Below are 19,175 nucleotides of genomic sequence, written 5' to 3' on the forward strand. Positions count from 1 at the left end.
ATGGTAACAAAAGCCTTGAAAGCATAGGCACAGGACCATGAGAGGCCCTCAGACTACAGGCAGAGATGACTACTAGTCTGGATGCAACCTGGAGAGAAACTGGTTTTAGAGCATAGTAAAAAACTTCGTTTGGCTTACCTGTGCTGACTGAAAAGGCAGTAGTGAAACGAGGTGTGCATTCTGAAGAGTGTTGAAAACAGGAATGTGCTGTTGGAATGAACTATATATTGTGAAAAGTGTAAGGAAAGCCAGCAAATTCCTGCTTAATCTTTTGCCAAGTACTGTGTGCAGGGTTCAGGTAGCTTAATGATAAATAGAATTGTGTGTCTGTCTGTAAAAATTTACTATAACTCATTGTGCAGGTGTCTTTTGATTGTTTATGCAAGTCTGCAAGACAAATCACTGAGTTTGCTGTTTCCATACTTCAGAAATGAAAATGCAGAATCGATTAATGTGATATCCTCTACTGTACTAATATATGCACAAGTATAGTCACTAAAGAAAATTCTACCTGAGTATTTGGTTAAGGTTTGATTGATTATCTTTTGATCAATTAGTTAGGCTATATGCCTTTGAGAACTGGGTATTAAACCTGAATGCAACTGGGCTTTGGGAAGGGCTTCAAAATTTCAGCCTGTATTCACTGTCATAGACATATTTGTTTTCTCTGTGTTCGGAAAGAATGCCCTCTTAATACAGCCACTGTGGCGTATCCTGCTAGTTGTGTTCAGCTGATCATGCTTCATGATGTTTTTTCTTTTCAAATGGGTTAGAATAAATGAGATTTTCCGCTGCTGAATTCCTGAATTGCCTTAAGCTGAATGTGACCGCTGATGATACCACAAAACCAGTGAAAGTTGTATCACACCATCAGTCAGTACACTGTGAAAGTAACCATCTGAAAGGATGGTATGAGGTAAATGTTATCTGTTAAAGAAAACCCTCAAAACCAAACCAGTTATTTACTCCAGTGTTAAAAAAATGTGAAATATAGCAGAAATAGTTGTTCATAATTCTGGGTGGAAGAAAAGTAAAGAAGCTGTAACAATTAAAGACAAAGTATTTGATTTCCTCTTAAAGTACAGGAAACAGGTGAATAACAATATCAGAAAAAACCCAGATTGTGTTGGGTTGACCTTGGCCAGCTGCCAAACCACCATGCTGCTATTCTCTCACTCCCACAGAAAAGGGATCTTGGAAGGAACAAAAATTAACTTTTAGCAGTGGAGGAAAATAGCAGGCAGAAAGAAACTGTAGCATTCATTTATACAGACACCTGGATGGGATGGCCAAAATATTCTTGTTTTTTTCTTGGTGTGGTTCCCACAGTAGGCTGCTGGAGTACCTGCCTTGCTACTTTTTGATTTTTAAAATATTAGCTTTGAGTGGAAATCACCAACTCAGTTTTGGCAAAGATTCAGAAAGTCATTTTATCAATAAAAATAAGGACTGTTTCAAATGATCTGCTGGAAACTCAGCGATCTTGAACTCATGTTGGAAGTGGCATATGCCATCATGGAGCCCCTTACAAATTGAGTCTCACGCAGCCTGTGGCTCTGCATGCTCCTGCCTGGCTGCTGGAGATAAAGCAGAAAGAGGATGAAGAGAAGTGCTACTCAAATAAGTGTTTGTCTAAGTGCTACTATAATTTTGGGTGGGCCATTAGTTATAAAGCTTGTGTTGGAGAACTCTGGCCTAAAATTAATTCATCTCTACTGCAGGTATTTATAAGCCTGCTGCAGCCCTGGTATTATGGGCAAACTGAGCCTGAGGGACACTGAAGCAGTACATATAAAGATCACTGTCATGTGCACAAGCAGTACAGAAAAAGAAGTGAAGTTGAAAAAGTGTTCCTAGTAAAAACTGTGGCCTTAGGTTCTGAAATAACAGATCCTTAGAGTTTTCTTAGAAATGTTATACATGTAACAGTAGTAGCTGGTATAAATTTCTTTTACTGAGATTATACCTAAGGCTTAGGTATTATATATAGTACATATCTAGGAATTACAGAAGAGCCAGGTGCAAATTTTAAAGTTTGAGTTCAATTTGGAGATCTTCCTATCTGAAGTTTCACAGGTTGAAACATCTACAGAGTTAGATCAGAGATCAGCAGTGATTTGTACAATATCAAAGGCAGATTAAGCAAAATATTGATAGGTAGTTGAGTCTCAATTATTTTGGTATTCTGGGAAATGTACTGTATTATAATGTCATCACAAAGTATAAATACATTTCTCCTATTGGCATTAGATGTGTGGAACAGAATAGAATGAGCAAAAGACCACTGTCTATTCCCATTTTTATTTATTTGTAGTGGTCTGAGAACTTTCTGGAGTTCACTCCCTCCTTCTCCAATTAACTTTTGGTGTTTACTTGAAAATATGAGAAACCAAGATATTTTGCAATTAATTCCTCTGTAATTACTTTTTTGCAAGTGTCTCATCTATATCAGGTTCTAAGACTAAAGTTTCACTTTCAGTCTAACGTACAGCAAGGAGCATGTTCCCTATCAAGCTGGATATGGACATGTTAGCAAAGGGGGTTAACATTTTTCCAGTCTGAACTCCTCTTTGATGGTTTCGATGGTTAAGTGCTTTTGTACCTTTCATCTCTAGGCTCGGTAGAGTGCTGCACTGCTGCATTTCAGAACAGTAATTCTCTGAGACTGTTCTCTATTCACAAAGAAACAAATGGCTTTTACAGAGTGGGTAGATGGGGTTAGTCACAATTTGAAGAGAGTCAGAAAACAGTCTCCTGAATTAATGCAAGCAGTTGAGATACAGATTATTGGTGGCTTTTGGTTAAAGCCTGAAGAAGATCAAATTGCACAGCTGTAAAAAATTTGCAGCTAGATAGGATGGTAAATGTATCAGTGTTGTATATGTCAAACTGACTGAAGGACCAAAATATTATAAAAAATTGAGCAAATTCTTAGGACACATATCCATAGTTTGCAGTGAATCATCCAAACACCATTTTTAAAGGTTTACATTCTTCTAAAATTACAAAAAACACCTTCAGAAAGATCTGAGTATATATGGCAATTCAAATGCCTACACAAAGAATTGGATGCATCAAACAAAGAAACAAGTATGATTCTTTAACCTATTTTTCAGGATTTAATATCTCTTGGAGTGCTGATGGAATAACTTTACCTAAACAAACATACAGTTGGGATTCCAGATGGATTATTTTTCTGATTTAAAAATCTGGAATTCTTTGAGCACTTCCATATTATAACAAGGTGTTCAGAGTTTGCACTTTCTCAGTGAAATTGGAACTGGCTAGGTTGACATGGAGATGTGCAATGATGTGCTAATTCAAAGCTGATCACTCTTGTCTGAAAGTTATATGGGCATATCATGGGTACATGTGCTTTCATGTCTCTAAAAGGCTTTCCAAATGGCACCAGGCTGTGCCTTGTTAGCTTACAGCCTGGGCAACTTGTCTGGTATGACCAGATGAGTACTTTCTTCTTTGCCCTTGGTAAGGTTGCCACCACTTTCAGAGCAGCCAGACTGGGAGGGAGGAAAGAACTTGATCTCAGGCAAGGCAAGTGGGGCTTTCAAAATACATGCCGTACATTCATAGAGAATTCCTCACTCAGATATTTCAAAAGAGCTGCCTGAAGCCAATACACTGCTACTTCTAACCAAAGAGTCCTGTCAGGAAGTGGTTAGCTGTGTAAACACAGTAAAGCATTGCACAGAAAACTCCATTCTACATTAGGGTTAGAACTCTGTTCATTTCATGTACCCCTAGGGGCTGATTGTTGTTGCAAGAGGATGATGCTTTCATATCCATTGAAACTGCAATTTTCAATTCAGATGGTCTCTGTTGTGCTCTGATTATTTTATGAAGGGCCTTGCTTTCTAGCTCCATGCTGGCATACTAATTTGATAGTTATTTCTTTTCTAATTTCTTAGTCTCAGACCTAATGTTTATACTCCTTCTAATTGTTTTTTATTATTACATTTACTGTTTTAAGTTCTGATTTCTCTCTGTACCTTAAGTAGCTCACTGCCAGTGCAGCATCTTTGCTACACCACTGTGCACACAGTGTTCACTTCCTGTATTTGCATAATGAGCTAATCTTTGTTGGCTGATTACTTTGTGGAAAGAATGGAACTACTAACTGATAATAATTGCAATCTACCAAACTGCACAGACACCTCACAGATGATCAAAGTTTGTTAGCAGTTCTACTGAATATTATGAGCTCTCATTCTCCATGTTAACATCTGACTAGAAATTTTACCTAACATTCAGCTCTATCAGCAGAAAAATTTGGATCTTTTTAGGTCAGTTGCTCTGAAAATAAACAAGTAAAATACTTCTAAGAAAAAAAAGCAACAAAACAAACTTGTTCTTTGTTAACAGTTTTGGTGTATCAAAATATTCAAGGCCAACAGAAAAAAGTACGTATTTTTCCAAGGTACAGTTTTAAATTGACTGTCTTGCCTTGTTGTTCACTGATCTTAAAATGCTAAAATGTTCTTTGGAAGCAGAACACCAAAAGCTTTAGTTTCTTCAAGCAGATTAAATAACTCTAAATTTACATATTCACTATCACAACTAGCCTAAATTCCTTAATCTACCTTTTTGTAGAAAAGATTTATCAAGTTTTAGCATGGATTTCTCTATTCACAGAGGAAACTTGAAGTTGAATTTTCAAATAGCTTAATCTAATCTTGGTGAAATACTCATTGGGATTAAATAAAAAAAAAAATGTCAACATTGGCCTTTAGTATATGGAGAGCAGAATGTTTTTCTACAATGATAAAGTGCAGTTAGGTCCTTTGGTCTTTGTGAGCAGCACATTCTTTTTTGGAATGACTCTTTCATAAACACAACCCACAAGATTGCTACAGTATTTCAAGGAGTTCTTCATACATTATGTCCCATGTACTGAAATATTTTGAAATTGCAATAGAAACTGCTAGTATGAATACTAGGAGAAGACTCTTTCCTGAAGAACTTTCAGGAGCTAAGGTGGAGGAGGACAAACCTTCTTCTTGATGTTCTAGAGCTGTGGATCTGCAGCATGGAGAACTTGAGATTTGCATGCAATTGCCCATGAGGAGGGATGCAGTCAGGAACTAAGCACAGCTCTGCTGACAAAAGATCTTTGAAAACATATGTGTGGAGTTTCCCATACTGCTCATACTTTTAAGTAACACTCAGTTATAGATTATATTTGGAGTATTCACTTTGGGACAAGTGTCCAGACAGTGCTCTGACAACTTTTAAACCATAGCAGGCTGAGAAAAGCCTTGTGCAAGATGCCTATGGCCAGTGCTAAGAAGAGCAGTTTCAGTCTCATTGAGAAAACTGTAAGCTCTGAACATTTTCTTATAAAAGGGAAGTGCTCCAATGACTGTACTGTCATCAATCTGTAATTTGCAAGTAATGGTTCAAGTAACCCTTTACAGCTACTGGTTTGAGTTCATCCTTCTTCTTGAGGATAATCAATCCTTTAAAATAAATTTGGGATTTTATACTATGGCAATAATTGTGTAACTTTGTGGTTGTTTTTTAAGAAGGTGTAAATGATATGGGTATACAAAGATCTTACGGGTAGATATTGACCACTGTGGTACACACTGGAGCAAAAGGATAGTTCAATCAGCAAGCTGAAAGAAAAACTCTGTGCCAGAGAAAATTTGCTGTGGGTCTCAACTGGGATTTTCCCAAAGGCAAACTTTTGTTGTGTTGCAGGTGCTGAGTTTATTTTATTGGTTAGAATAGGAGAAAACATTTGGGTTTTTTCTATTTTATTGCTTTCTATTTGCTGAAAGGCTCATTTAGAAGACCAGTTCTGACTTTTATCTCCTATGCTCTTTAAAGTCAAGTCAAACTGTCTGCTTAAAATCCAGACTATGCTATACCATAAAGAATGTTAATGTATTTCTTTAAATCTTTCAAACTTCTTCAGTAGCTGAAATTTATAGTAGGAATATGTTCATGTGGGAGGGAAACAAACTATTCTTACATTGGGATATTGACAGTTTCATCTTCTCTACTGTAACAAATGACAGTTTAACTGCTTGTGACACAAGTGGAGGAGAGATTTTTCCATGTGTACACTATTACTCATGTTGCAGATTCACCTTGCAACCCTGATGGGGCTCCCACTCCCTACCTGAGCATCTAGAAAGCAACCCCCACAAAACGAGATGATGTCCTTCTGCTGTTTTAGTTATATAAACCAGCTACTGGGGGGATCTGGTAAGAATCAAAATGGTGCAAGTAGTGGGAGTATTTAACATAGGGGCAGGGATTATAGAAGGTAGCGGTTTGTCAAATTGTTATAGCTATACATAAAAGCTTGGCCCAGAAGTTCTTTATTACACTCTTTCTGCAATGAATATTATATTTTAAATAATTTCTAGTCATTTTGTGTGGCAGTGCTGATGGAGAGGGGGACTATTTTTATGGGAGACATTTGAGAGGGTTTGCTACTCTGAAAAGAATCACTGTGCTTTTAGAAAATATTTGATGAAACTTTTGTTGTAGCAATCAGTCCCATTATTATTCACCATAAAGAATGAACTAGCAGCTTCAGGATGGAAGATCTTACAGTTTTCCTCAGCATAGTGTGTTAGTATTGCATCAAGTTGTCAATAGCTGTTTGAAACTCTATCCTGACAGATGAAAAACAGCTGGCACTAAGAATAGCCATAGTGGTAGGCTGCAGCAGTGTTGCTGAATAAAAACAGAACAATGGTTGTTAAACACTACACTAAGATTTTCCCACTCCTGCAGTTCAGGATGCTTTGGAAGCTTCATATCTACTGCACGTTGAAGGTGAAGGCAATTAATCAGGATATAAAATTAGTTTCTCTAAGGGAGAAAGCTGCATGACTCTAAGTGGTTTTGCTGAAAATTCATTAAAGTAAATTTTCATGGAAGTCTGAAAGGGTTGGCGTATTTAGAGACTATGGTTTCCCCCTCACTTCCAGGTTCTGTACAAAATCAATTTCCTACAAATATCTAAATGACTCCAAAGTGATTTAGACAGATGGTCTAACTGGCTTCACAGGTCTGTAATTTCCCTCAGAAGGAATTCATTGCCAAAGTTGTATTTGTTCCAAACTTTGGTTTCTTATTTTCTAGCAGGAGGCTTTTTTCTGTTGATTTAGAGCTAGGGGGAAAACAACATTTTAACTGAACACCATCCTGAATCAGCATGGGGAATAAGTTCTGTTGGACTGGAAATCTTTACTTTAAAAGTCCATGACAGAAATTGTGATAGCATACACATTACAGCATTGTTCAAAACAGTGGGTTTTACAGATCAAGAATTTGTTGATCTGAAAGAAAAAAATACTTGCAATTTGCCTAAGTAAACATTGTGCTACAGAAGGTAGCCTTGATAACTCCAGAAAATTTACCTTATCTGAACCATCAAGAATTTCAAGAGGAGAGAAGTTCAAATGGATTGTTGTGTTCGCTTGTGAATGTCTGTATTAAATAAAGCACCATTTTAAAAGCTGAGTCCATTTTAAAGGAGCTAATTCCTACAACATGGATGAATGTGATACCATGATAGGCTTTGAGTTAGAGCACAGGAAATACCAAGAGCAGATAAAATCTTTTGAGAGAGAAAACACTGATTTCTTTCAAATGGTTAATTTCCCTTGGAATTTTTTTTGTGTTGTTTGTTTCCTTAAAAAACCTACTCCAAAACAGCTTGCTTTTTCCATTCATCACTCTAAGCGAATTTCATGTATTCTCCTTGTCTCATTCTATTGCCAAGCAGGAAACTGACTTGATGAAATATTAGTCAAGTGTCAGTTCCCAATTTAACCTTATCTAAACTAATTTTTCAAACCATGTTGATCCCTCCCTATGCACCACTGGATTGTATATTATGCTTTAAAATCTTTTGTGTTTTTTGTGATGAAACAGATTCAAACAGTATTATGATCTGGAGCTGTGGGGGTTTTTTTAATTTGCTGATGATTTGGTATCAGAGGAACAGGGAAGATATTTTTTGCTGACGCTCTGCTGAGCATACAAAACATTTTTAATCAGTTCTTGTTTGGTGAAGTAATAAAACTAGTACCTTGTTCATAGTCTGAAATTAACAAAAGAAATGTTCTTTAGCTTAGATTTTGAACTAAATTGAAATATGAAAGCACATCATCTGTGTATATGGAAAAGAGATTTTAAATTATTGGAAACTAAGTTGAGTAATCTAGATTTGAAGAGCTGTACCTCTGTCCACTTGCATTTGATCAGTTAATAAACACAATGCCAGAAGAAATGTCATGAATATAGTCCACTGATTTGCAGAAACAGCACAAACACTGCAGCTCCCCAATTTCTTCATGGGAAATAAATACTAGTAACTTCTTCTGGCACAAATACAATGTTACATTTTAAACATGTTTTGAATTTTTATCTGCTCAAACTAGTTAAAGTTTTATCTTCAGTACTAGTCAAATGTTGAATATATACTATGTTGCCGTAAAAGTCTGTAAAAAAGACTCCGAGCCAAGTTTTGTAGGAGATAAGATAATGGGCAGGCACTTTAATGAGCAACCCCGCTCATCCAGGAATACATCCACGCACGAGTGTGCAAGCTTTAAGTTCTATAGTTTTTATAATATAATCTATCTAATCACTACTGTCCACATGTCCAGTTCCACCTCTGTCCCCTTCCAGTTCCCACCCCTGTTGAATTGGGGCTGGGGTCGTTGGGACCCTCTGTCTTCATCCACCTCCTCTTCTTCAGCACACAAAGGTCTCTTGGACGCTCTCCAGGGCTTCGGGTCACACTGCTCCATGTTTATGTTCTCTTCTGATATGCCTTAATCAGGTACCTTGAGGAAGAGACTAAATAGCTGGCAGATCTTAGCTGCCTGTTCTGGAGCAGGGGTAGAGATAGAAGGACTTTATGCTACAAGCTGCTAAATATTAATTCACTAAAATCTACAGCATTACATCTACTGTGTTCCTAAAATCTACAAAATATGAAAATTGAAAAATTAAAAAAAACCCTTTCGGCATCAACTATAATTAAAAAGGGAAATTGTATGCTGTTATTACCATTCTTAAATTCTTCAAATAATTCTTTTTCACTGTTCTGTCTGAGATTTCTCCATCTCTACTTCCTTGTGTTGGTTTGGGGGAATAATGTTTTATGATTTGCCTAAAATATATCAAAGGGAACTGAAAGAGATCATATCCCACTGATACTACCCGAGTTATTATTTTTTAAAAATATATTGTAGGGACCAAAAGGTAAGATCTCTGAGCTAACTCACTGTACAACTTGTGCTGTGGACTTGGAATAGATTATATGTTTTAAAATGACATGTTCTAGAATTGCATGTATCTCATAAAATCAGATCATGACTGAAAATACTGACCTGCTGATTTATTATGTAAAAACTGTGTTCTCCTGGTTAGTTATCTGCACTGTAAAATTACATCTGCTCCCAGTTTGTTACTATAGCCCCTCATTCCTATATCTCACACTTTCTTGTTGGTGATGTGCTTGCTTTCTTGGAGGGTGGGGTGAGGGGGAAGATGTTTGGCTAGATCAAAAAGGTGTTATCAGAAATCTCCTCTCCACATAAGTAATCACTGACAGTGAGTAAATCCCCTTCAAACAATCTAACCAAGCAATCTTCTCTCCAACGGACTTAATTACACTCTACCTCGAAGGGCCTTAAGTGTATGACAGTTACCTAGTATCCGTGAGTTTGGCAGTCATCTGGAAATGTTGTTATAATTTCACCTACTTCACTGAATTTGTTGCAGTTTCTGATCCCCTTGCACTACAACTCCTGTTATGTGTTCTTGCACTGGTGTGGAAAACCCTGATGAACCTGCCCTTTTCCTCAAGACAGGAATTGCTTTCAATGACTGGTATTCAGTAACAATGGCCAATAATGTATGATACTTCTCAAATGGTTACAGACTCGCAGTTTCTTTCCCTGGGAATCTGCTGCTGTAACTCACGAGTGAGTGAGGGACCTGCGGTAATCTGAGCGTTGCTCTTAGTAGGGATAGAGAAAACACATATCCTGAAACTCTACTGATGCTAACTCTTCTGCTTGCCAAATTTCTTATCATCCTTAAAGTATCGTCCCTATAACAAAACTGTAAATGATTGAAGGGAATATATGTCCACCATTATTTATCTGGACTGTAAAGGATGATTCTCATGCTGGAGGTGATGAAATGCTGAGTGACCACAAAGTAGTGTCAGTGCTGCGCATTATATGCTACCATAGCTTTGTTTTAGTCTGGCATTTTCCAACTTCCTTCTGAATGTCAACTCGGGAGTTCTTCTGCTTTTATTCTGTATTGTGATCTCTTGTCATTAATGATAGCCTGCGATACTAAAATTCAGCCTATTTACTGGGATATTTTAATGTTACTCAAATGTAGCTCCTACAGAAGTCTATGGGTTATTGCTGTAATTAGCTGAAAAGTACTTTAAAACAATGCAAAATGGGTTAGAGAAGCTGAGACTGTTTATCTGTTGATCTAGTAATTGAGCTAGACATCTTAAAACAGCCAACCCAGAGTTTAGAGTGCAACTATTTACCACTGATCTAATTTTTTTCCTACAACACCTAAAGTATTCTGTTTTAAAGCCTCTAGTTGCTTCCACTTCCAGTATTTCTCTTGTTGCATGAACACTATATACAGTAATGGGAAAACCATTTCCACCTGCAGAACTGTCATTTTCACAAAAACAAGTAAGCATTTTTTATTTTTTTTAGACCAGTACTCAGTTTCCAGAAGTAAAACACCTTGTCAAAAAGCAACAGGGCAGGCACCAACTGATGAAAAATATTTTCATATATTACTGATTTTTATCCCCAAAGGCTGAGTCATGCTGCAGAGGATAGCTGAAGGAGGTAGTCTGGAAACTGCATGTCTTTTAGAAATAATACAGATGTTTCTATTCAGTAATACATCCCAGCTGATGGTCAGGGGATATGACACAGGCAGAGTTAGCTGTGCTTAGGAGCCTGGGTAAGAACTGCTGATAGCTTATTTGGGAGTGCCATGTCTTCCTATAACTGGCTTCTAAATTCTTCCAAGCTGGGAATTTATTGTTTTGTTGGGTTTTTTTGTTGTTTTTTTCTGGGGGGGGGGCGGCGGGGGGGGGGGGTGGGGGGCGGTGGTTTGCACAATTATGTTTATTTTAACTCATATTTAGTTACACATTTTAGGTATGATCAAGGAAATGCTTCTTATCCTTTAGTGCTAAGAACTGTCACTGGGGATTTGGAACAATGAGACAGCTGAAAATAAGAAAGTGAAAAAGCCTGAGAGAGGTAGATACAATCAAGATGGAAAGCAGGGAAAAAGAAACTTGGAACAGGCAACTGGAAAAATACAAATAGATTTGGAGATAGAAACTGTCTACATGTGAATAGAACAGTTCCCTGAAAGAAAATAGGGAAGCGAATGGAGAAATTTATATATAAACCAGTAAAGCTGGAAGGAGGAGTCTTCAAACTGGGGGTAATATAACATGTGAGTATGTCTTCAGGTATCTTGCTAAAATGGTCATTTGTTTTTAGATTGTCATTGATCCAAAAAAGACTACTGCCACTTCAAGCTCTATTTGTCTACTTGTAACATATCAATGTGCTGTTTCTGTGATAGGGCACAGTGGAATTTTATATTATTAACAGCTAAGTTTGCATAGAATTTTCATGCCTGGAGTGTTTTAAGGATGTTCTCTAATTAATGATCTCAGCTCCTACATGGACTGTATGAAAATGTAGCTGCTTTGCAGATGGGGAAACTACAGTGGACTGAATTGCTGGAGGCAATGCTAAAAGTGCTTTTACCAGTAGCAGCACATGGTAGTCAGGCTATTTGCTTGCTATTTGTATTTGACTCCTCTTCCCAGTTATTGCGTACTGTACCTTTTTGGATTAATTTGATACAATATTCATAGAAGTTGTTAATATTGCCAGCTCTGCAGTGTCTCCCACTTCTTTGTTGGGGGATAAGAAATACAAAATGGCAGCTATTTAGATGGCAAGAGTCCCTGGGTTACTCATATGCCTAGCACAAGAGACACTTTTCCTGACAAATTTCTGCTGCTGCTAAATGAACTGATGACTTCATAATTGGTAATCAACCATGGTCTCTTTAAAAATGCATGGAATTGCTAGAAACACATATACATTAGTGTTCTAGAGTTATTCACCATCTGGATGTTTATTTGGCTGTTTTGAGATATATGCAAAAAAATTAAAAAAAAGAGACTGGTACTAAGGTTAAAAGAATAGATATTATAGGATTGATAACATTCTTTGGCCTCTGTGTCAGGCAAATACTTGGTTCCATCAGTTCTTGTCATAATTTTTTCCTCATACTTGCCAGCCTTTTTTATTAATGCAGGTGAGCTAACAGTTCACTAAAGTCCAAAAATATTTAAAATATACTTTTGCTAGACAGCAAAAAAAGCTAAACTCCTGAACTTATGAAATGCAGAGTCAGGAAAATTAAAAATTAGTGGCAAAACCTTAGTCAGTGTTCACTCTCAGGGTGCATATAATTTCAGAAATTTCAGCGCAGGTTCTGTATTTTATAATTTGAATTCATGTATGTGCTCAATTTATGTATATTTGTTTTATCTAGCAAAGTTGCTTTTCAAGAACTTTACAGTAATATTTAGTTTGTCTCACAGGAATGTAAAAATATTGTGTAAGTCTAAACTCAGCATTTGTGGTTTCTGTTGGACTTCTAAAACATTTATTACATCATGAATTCTAATCAAAATATTTGGGGATTCCAGATATTCTGTAATAAAAATGTTATTGCAGGTGTTGACAAAACATAGTATTTTCTCTACTTTTTTAACCAAATAAAGAACTACTTAATGCCTAACTTTCACTATGTAACACCATCAGGTAATATTACCTACATTACTCGGATGCATTTGGGGAATTTATACTGTATAGTTTCTAAACAAGCTGCAGCAGAAACGTGACCAATTATGCTGATTGCTTACACTTTGCAGTATGAAGATGACTTCATCTAAAATACAGCTGATATGAAACTTTTTGCTAGAGGAGCTGAATCTTGTTTCTTTGATAAAAAAGCAACATCATTGGAAATATCAAGTTACTAAGGGTCTGATATTACAAGGTACAGGGCAATTTGCCAACTTTTTATGCTAAATAATTACCAAATAAAAAATCTCTTTAAAGGTAATGGCAGAAACAGGACATTTCATTTCATTTAGAAGTGATGCAACTATTTGGCTGAAGCGAAACTGAAATCCTAAGAATGCACAGATCTCCTAATAAAAAGATATATTCAGTATTTGCCTTTCAGAAGCTCTGGGTAATTGAAGGAGGAAGCACAAATGTCAAGAGACTTCAGAATAATTGTTGCAAATTTACTCAGGGAAAATGAGTATCTCATGGTGAGAGCAGGTATATTTGTCAAGACTGTGCGAAAAGTAATCTTGTTTACAAAAATGCCGTTTAAGAACTTGATATTGATGACACTAAAGAATGACTGAGCAGTTTGTGGAAAGACTTTGTAACTCCAGGCGCTGGTAAGTTACCAAGGCTAGGCAAGTAGAAAGACAGCCTTCAGACTGAAGTCAGAGATCATGAGTCAAAGCTGCCTTTATGAATAAATACTACAAAAGATCAGTACTGTGCTCTGAGGTGAAGGCTGTTGGCCAGTGTGCAACAAGCCAGTTCTGTGCTTAGCATAGTACAGGAGAATAAAGCAGACGAGTGTGTCTCACTTCATGCATAGATGCTTCTGCTCTGAACTTCTTCCAAAAGTTTTGCTTCAAGATAGTCTCTAAACCTTATACAATCACAGAGTATGCAAGTAGGAAGGGACCCACGAGGATCATCGAGTACCACACCTGGTCCTGCACAGGACCATCCCCAAGAGTCACACCATGTGCCCAAGAGTATTGTCCAAACACTTCCTGAATTCAGACAGTCTTGGTGCTGTGACCACAGTGCTCAACCATGCTCTGGGGAAAAATCTTTTCCTGATATCCAACCTATTTGCCTTGTAGGCCAAACTAATCCCACTGTCTGAACTCTTTCATCAACCTTTCAATACTCAGACAGTGAACTTGGGTAACTCACAAAACAGCTTCAAACCATAAAGTTCTGCAGGTGAGGTGGGACGAAAGTAATTTCAGTGTAATGTCTCTTGTAACAGAGAATGAAAAATACAGGGTAGAGAGAAATGGGAATTACTGCATCTACTGAGGAAGTGCCTTTAAGAACCGCTGAAGTGCCCTGAACAGAAGAGGCCAATAAAATACAGAATTGAAAAGGGAAAAAAAAAAAAACTTGCAAAATTAAAAGAGCAAACAATCTAAAGATAATATATAGGTTGGGTACAAGGGAGAGAGGAGAAAATGCTAACCTAGTGATGGGTAGGATGAAGTAAACAGATCACAGTTTTTCTCCATTTTTCTCATATAAATACATTCATAAAAGAAATTTGAGAATAAATTTTATTAATTTTTATAATTTTAGATTTTGTTTCCATGTGGCACACACACTCTACATAAGTGAAAGAGAAATTCCTGAGTGGCCTGCTAATATCTCTGAAAACCAGTAATTTTTAAAGATTCTAATTTAATTCAGACAGGACATTAAATGATTTATTTTATTCAAAAAAAAAAGACAGGAATATCAAGTGTTTTTTCATTTACATGCATTTGAACATCCCTTTTCCTTAACACTACCCACAAAGTCAGATAGGAATTTGTTTTTCATTTGTTGACTTTTCATGCACATGAAAACACAATAGGAGTTCTTTCTAAATATTAAAAAAACCCCATCTGTCATACCCTAATAAATTATGAAGGTTTTAGGACTGTGCTACAAGAAGATGACAATGATACAATGAAAGAGGTTCAAGGCTTTTAAGGAAGACACTTCAGCATCCTACAGGTGGGTTCTGAAGCTGCCTTCTGCTAACTGAAAATGAGACTGTACATACAGCCTGTTTGGTAAAATGTGGTCATCAAATTTAAGGTACTTCCTTTTGAAAAACTATATTCTGAAAACTCTCCTTATTCATTTTACAGCATGTACATTTAAACAGTCTGGCTGATTTTAGGTGAGATTGATGTATCAATCAGCCAATAAGCATCCTTTCAAGTAACCAAAACTGCAGCTTGTTTGCTTCATCTATGTATTCTGTCCTCTTATGGTCCTCATGTCTTTCAGCAGCATAGGTCTGTAGATCACCTCCAAGCTTTCCATGTAATCTAAATAATCACTTACTTGAAATCCATGGAGTGCTTCTTCCTGAAAAAAAGCAGACAGAGAAAGCATTTATTAGCTAGGAAAAAAATATGCACAATGCAAATTTAATGAATTCTAAGCTTCCAAAGATAACTAATTTTGTTCTGCTTGTCACAGCCTAGGTGTTTAAAATAGATTTTATTACATTTTATGTAGAAATGCAGATTTGGCAACACCTGCTTCCAGACAGGTGTTTTCTAATTACAGATATCAGAAGGTATCAGATAGTTTTGTTTCATGTGGACATTGTTTATCTCATTTTTGGAAAGCATGTCATTGAAGATCTTTAAGAAAAACAAAGTAAGCTTTAAGAAGGGAAAGCCAGGTACTAAAATATTCTTTTGAAATATTTCTACTCCAGCACAGGGCATGGATTTTACATGCACCTAGATTCTCAAGAAAATCAGCAGACTAACAGTATTTTTAAAAATATTGGTATGTATTTTTAAAATCAATGATGAAGACCTTTATGAAATGCTGAAATAAAAGCAGATTAAATATTTCTGTATCATCACATATACTCGAGCTTGGAAGGCTGCACTTGGGAATCTGAACAGGAATTCAAAATGGGCTTTGTTTTTCTCATCCCCTACACACAAGTGAAAGCAAAGGTATAATTTTACCTTCCAAGTTGCTTTTCATGCACTGTGAGAAAGCTGACTACGGTGGTATATAAAATCTATATACTATATAGATATATCTGAAATTGAATGCCATCTAGGGCAGGACAAGGGGAAATGGCTTTAAACTCAAAGATGGAGTAGGTTTAGATTAGATATTAAGAGGGACTTTGTGTGAGGATGGTGGGACTGGAACAGATTGCTCAGAGTAGCTGCAGATACCCCATCCCTTAAGAGTTCAAGACAGGTTGGATGGGGCTTTGAGCAACCTGGTCTAGTGGAATGTGTTCCTGTCCTTGGCAGGGGGTTGGAACTAGATGGTCTTCAGGTTACCTTCCAACCCAAACCACTCTATGGTTCTAATTTCTTTTTTTTAATTTCTATTAACAGCTATCAGAAGCAAGAGTACAGTTTAAGTATGCCATAAACTGCTTTTTTTCTGTAGTAATCAGTCACTGAATTGTAAATGTTCCAGTACTGCATTAATAAATGGTTTTTTCTCATTAGTTTAGCAGTACTGTGCCAAATCTTTGGCCTGTTTATACTGTAAGGGGCAACATACAAATTCTTTCTTGTATAATTTACATATACTATCCAGTAATGCCATCAAGATATAGTTTTTAAGCCACGTTGTTCAAAACCAGGGGAAAACCCAATACATTTATCATACTGTGTACCAATCATTTTCAAGGAAACTGATTGAGCTGACATATTATTCATACTTAAGAACATGTAGGTTGGATACAAACGAGTCAGAAAACTATTCTTAGGACAGACTAAGATGCAGATAATCTAGTTCTCACAAGAATTCTGACAGGAGAAAAAAGAACAGAGAAAAAGGCAAAAATGTCTCTGTGGAGAAGAGTAAAATACTGTATCCATTTATGAATGCAGCTACACCTAAGCAGTATTCTGCAAAAAATCATAAACCAAAACATAATTTATAATATGTAAATAATATGAAATTGTGTGGCTGGTTGTACAATAATTGGCATCTCTTCAATATAACAGCTCGCTGAGCTTGGTGCCACATCTCTTCAAGCTTCAGTAAGAGACCACTGTGTAAAACCACCTCTTCTAGAAAGCATATATCTTAATGAGATTGGGTCCACACACAGACAACTGAATGACTTTAAGTGACTGTTTGCTTATGAAGGGAACTGATTAGAACAAAATGCAGGAAAGTTATTCTCTGGAAAATACTATACCACAGTTTCCTGCCAGGGAATGAATAAAATTCAAATATTATTCCACTCACTTAAAACAACTAATGAAACTCAATGAGAGTTTCAGATTAAGTAACATATATATTTTCAGTATTGACAGCCTTGCTTCTCCTCACCAACTGATTAATTAAAAAAGAAACCATTACTTTAAGAAAGACTTGAAGATCTTGGGCTTCAGTGTGCTTCAGAATGTCTTGCTGTAGGTGTTTGAACACAGAAATACACATATATATTTGATAATCAGGGCCAAGTAAAATACATATAGCAATGTAGTGACAGATCTCACTCCAGTCCATGTAATTCCAGAAACACTGAGTTATCCATTGCAGACAAATCTAGATGAAAATGAAATTATACATAATTAAATCACTGTAAACATTGTCATAATTTATCAGCTTTATCTCTTTTCTATACCACAGAACCTTTTTCCTATAACATTATCCTAGTTATAAAAATTAAAGGGATGAGGTACAAAAGAAGCCCCATTTTTTAAAGCACAGCTTCTGAATATACCTCCAGTGAGTTCAGCCAAACATAACACCTGGTATCCAAGCATCTCACTTATTTGAGTATATTCCAGCAACTCCTGAGGCTGAGACATAAAACTCAATGTCCAATGAACACAAAGATCATATTTTTTCAGGTCTTTTAAATGTGGCCTAAAGGGTAATGACAGTGATGAAGGTGTGTTCAGAGTTGTTTTTCCTTTAAATTAGTTCTTTTTCTTATAAATGAACGTTAGGCCCTTCCCTAAGATACATTTTCATTTAATGAAGTGGGTATGGAACACAGTTAGTGACTCTTCTTTCCTGTTCTAAATTACAATGTATTAAGATGTATACTGCACATTTAATTTAGTTCTAGACCACAAATCTTCTGCTAATCAGTCCTTAAAGTGTTTAAAAATATGCAGCAGGAGAAGTACCAGAATTCTAATTAGATGACAACAGCCATACTCTGGCAGTAAATCTGTTTTGATGTATTTATTAATGCACACAATCAAATACATCAGAATTGTTTCCACAGTAGAGTTTGTTTCTTCTTAACCCTGCAGTAGAACTGCAAAATCACACAGAAGATACAGGGGCACCTACCACTGGCCTTTCAGTAACATGATAAATAAATGAAAAAATCCTTGTTAACAGTTTAGAACAGTAACTAGTCTATTATTGAATGCACACAATTAAAAGAGCATACAGTGTAATTTGCACAATAGCTGAAGAAGGAGTGACTGTGCCCTTGTGTTTTCCCACCCCAAAAGAAAGAACCTTATTACAAGCACTGCATTCCTATGCTGAGATAAATTCCCTCATCTGCAATCTTCTCTCCTCAAGGACCAAGCCCCAGGCTGACTATTTTAACCGATGTCTAAATCACACTGGCATCTGCCCCCATTAAGAAGTCTCTTCAGCTGCAAATCTTGCAGCAAAAAAGAATTTTGAAGGTGTAAGATGAAAAATATTTTCCTTGCCTCAGCACAGCAATAACCTTTCTTACTGTGGTGAGATGTCCTTTGCACTGGCAATCTAGCTCATTATTGCACGAAGCTCTTTACGCTTCATCGTGACTGCAGTCTTTTTAAGTAATGCTTCATACATAGCATTCCATACTACCAAAGAATTGGTTTAAGCACACAAAATGAAAGCTAACATTATAGATAATTATTCTTCTTTAGTAGTATCACTTTAATGTAAAAGAATATTGTGTTACCTGATTGTAATAGATATGTTAGCTCATATAAAATCAGTTTTGCTCTAATATCACTGGAACTGCTTCCTATTATGTAACTATTTGGTTTAGTTTTAATGCCAAAACTGAGGGTTTAGCACATATTATTTTTATGAAGTGTTCTACATGAAGGTCACCAGCTCCAGTACGCTGTCGTTATTCTACCAGTCAGTTGATTTCTATTTTCAGATGCTCTAAGTCACTATGTGTTCAGTACCATTTCTCATCCCCAGTTTCATAAACACCACACAACTGCTGCACAGAAAAAACCCAGTAGTTCTTCAGTATTCTTTATTTTGTGGATTTCAGTCAAAAGGTTG

The 19,175-nt window shown here is 36.5% G+C and overlaps 1 protein-coding gene across 8 annotated transcripts in view; it reads right to left on the bottom strand.

The window, feature by feature from the left end:
• Window positions 1-14,614: 14,614 nt before the first annotated feature.
• The window catches only part of TBC1D32 (TBC1 domain family member 32), a 78,587-nt gene continuing 74,026 nt past the window's right edge, over window positions 14,615-19,175 (bottom strand). For all 8 annotated transcript variants that reach the window (XM_071548984.1, XM_071548983.1, XM_071548981.1 and 5 more), the window contains 2 exons: window positions 17,274-17,462; window positions 14,615-15,284 (listed from right to left, as the gene is read on the bottom strand). In XM_071548984.1, the coding sequence (XP_071405085.1) occupies window positions 15,165-15,284; window positions 17,274-17,462 (309 nt within the window). In that variant the 3' untranslated portion in view covers window positions 14,615-15,164. The remainder of the gene's footprint in view (window positions 15,285-17,273; window positions 17,463-19,175) is intronic.

The sequence above is a fragment of the Pithys albifrons genome, chromosome 2, assembly GCF_047495875.1.
Source record: "Pithys albifrons albifrons isolate INPA30051 chromosome 2, PitAlb_v1, whole genome shotgun sequence".
Classification (NCBI taxonomy): Eukaryota; Metazoa; Chordata; class Aves; order Passeriformes; family Thamnophilidae; genus Pithys; species Pithys albifrons.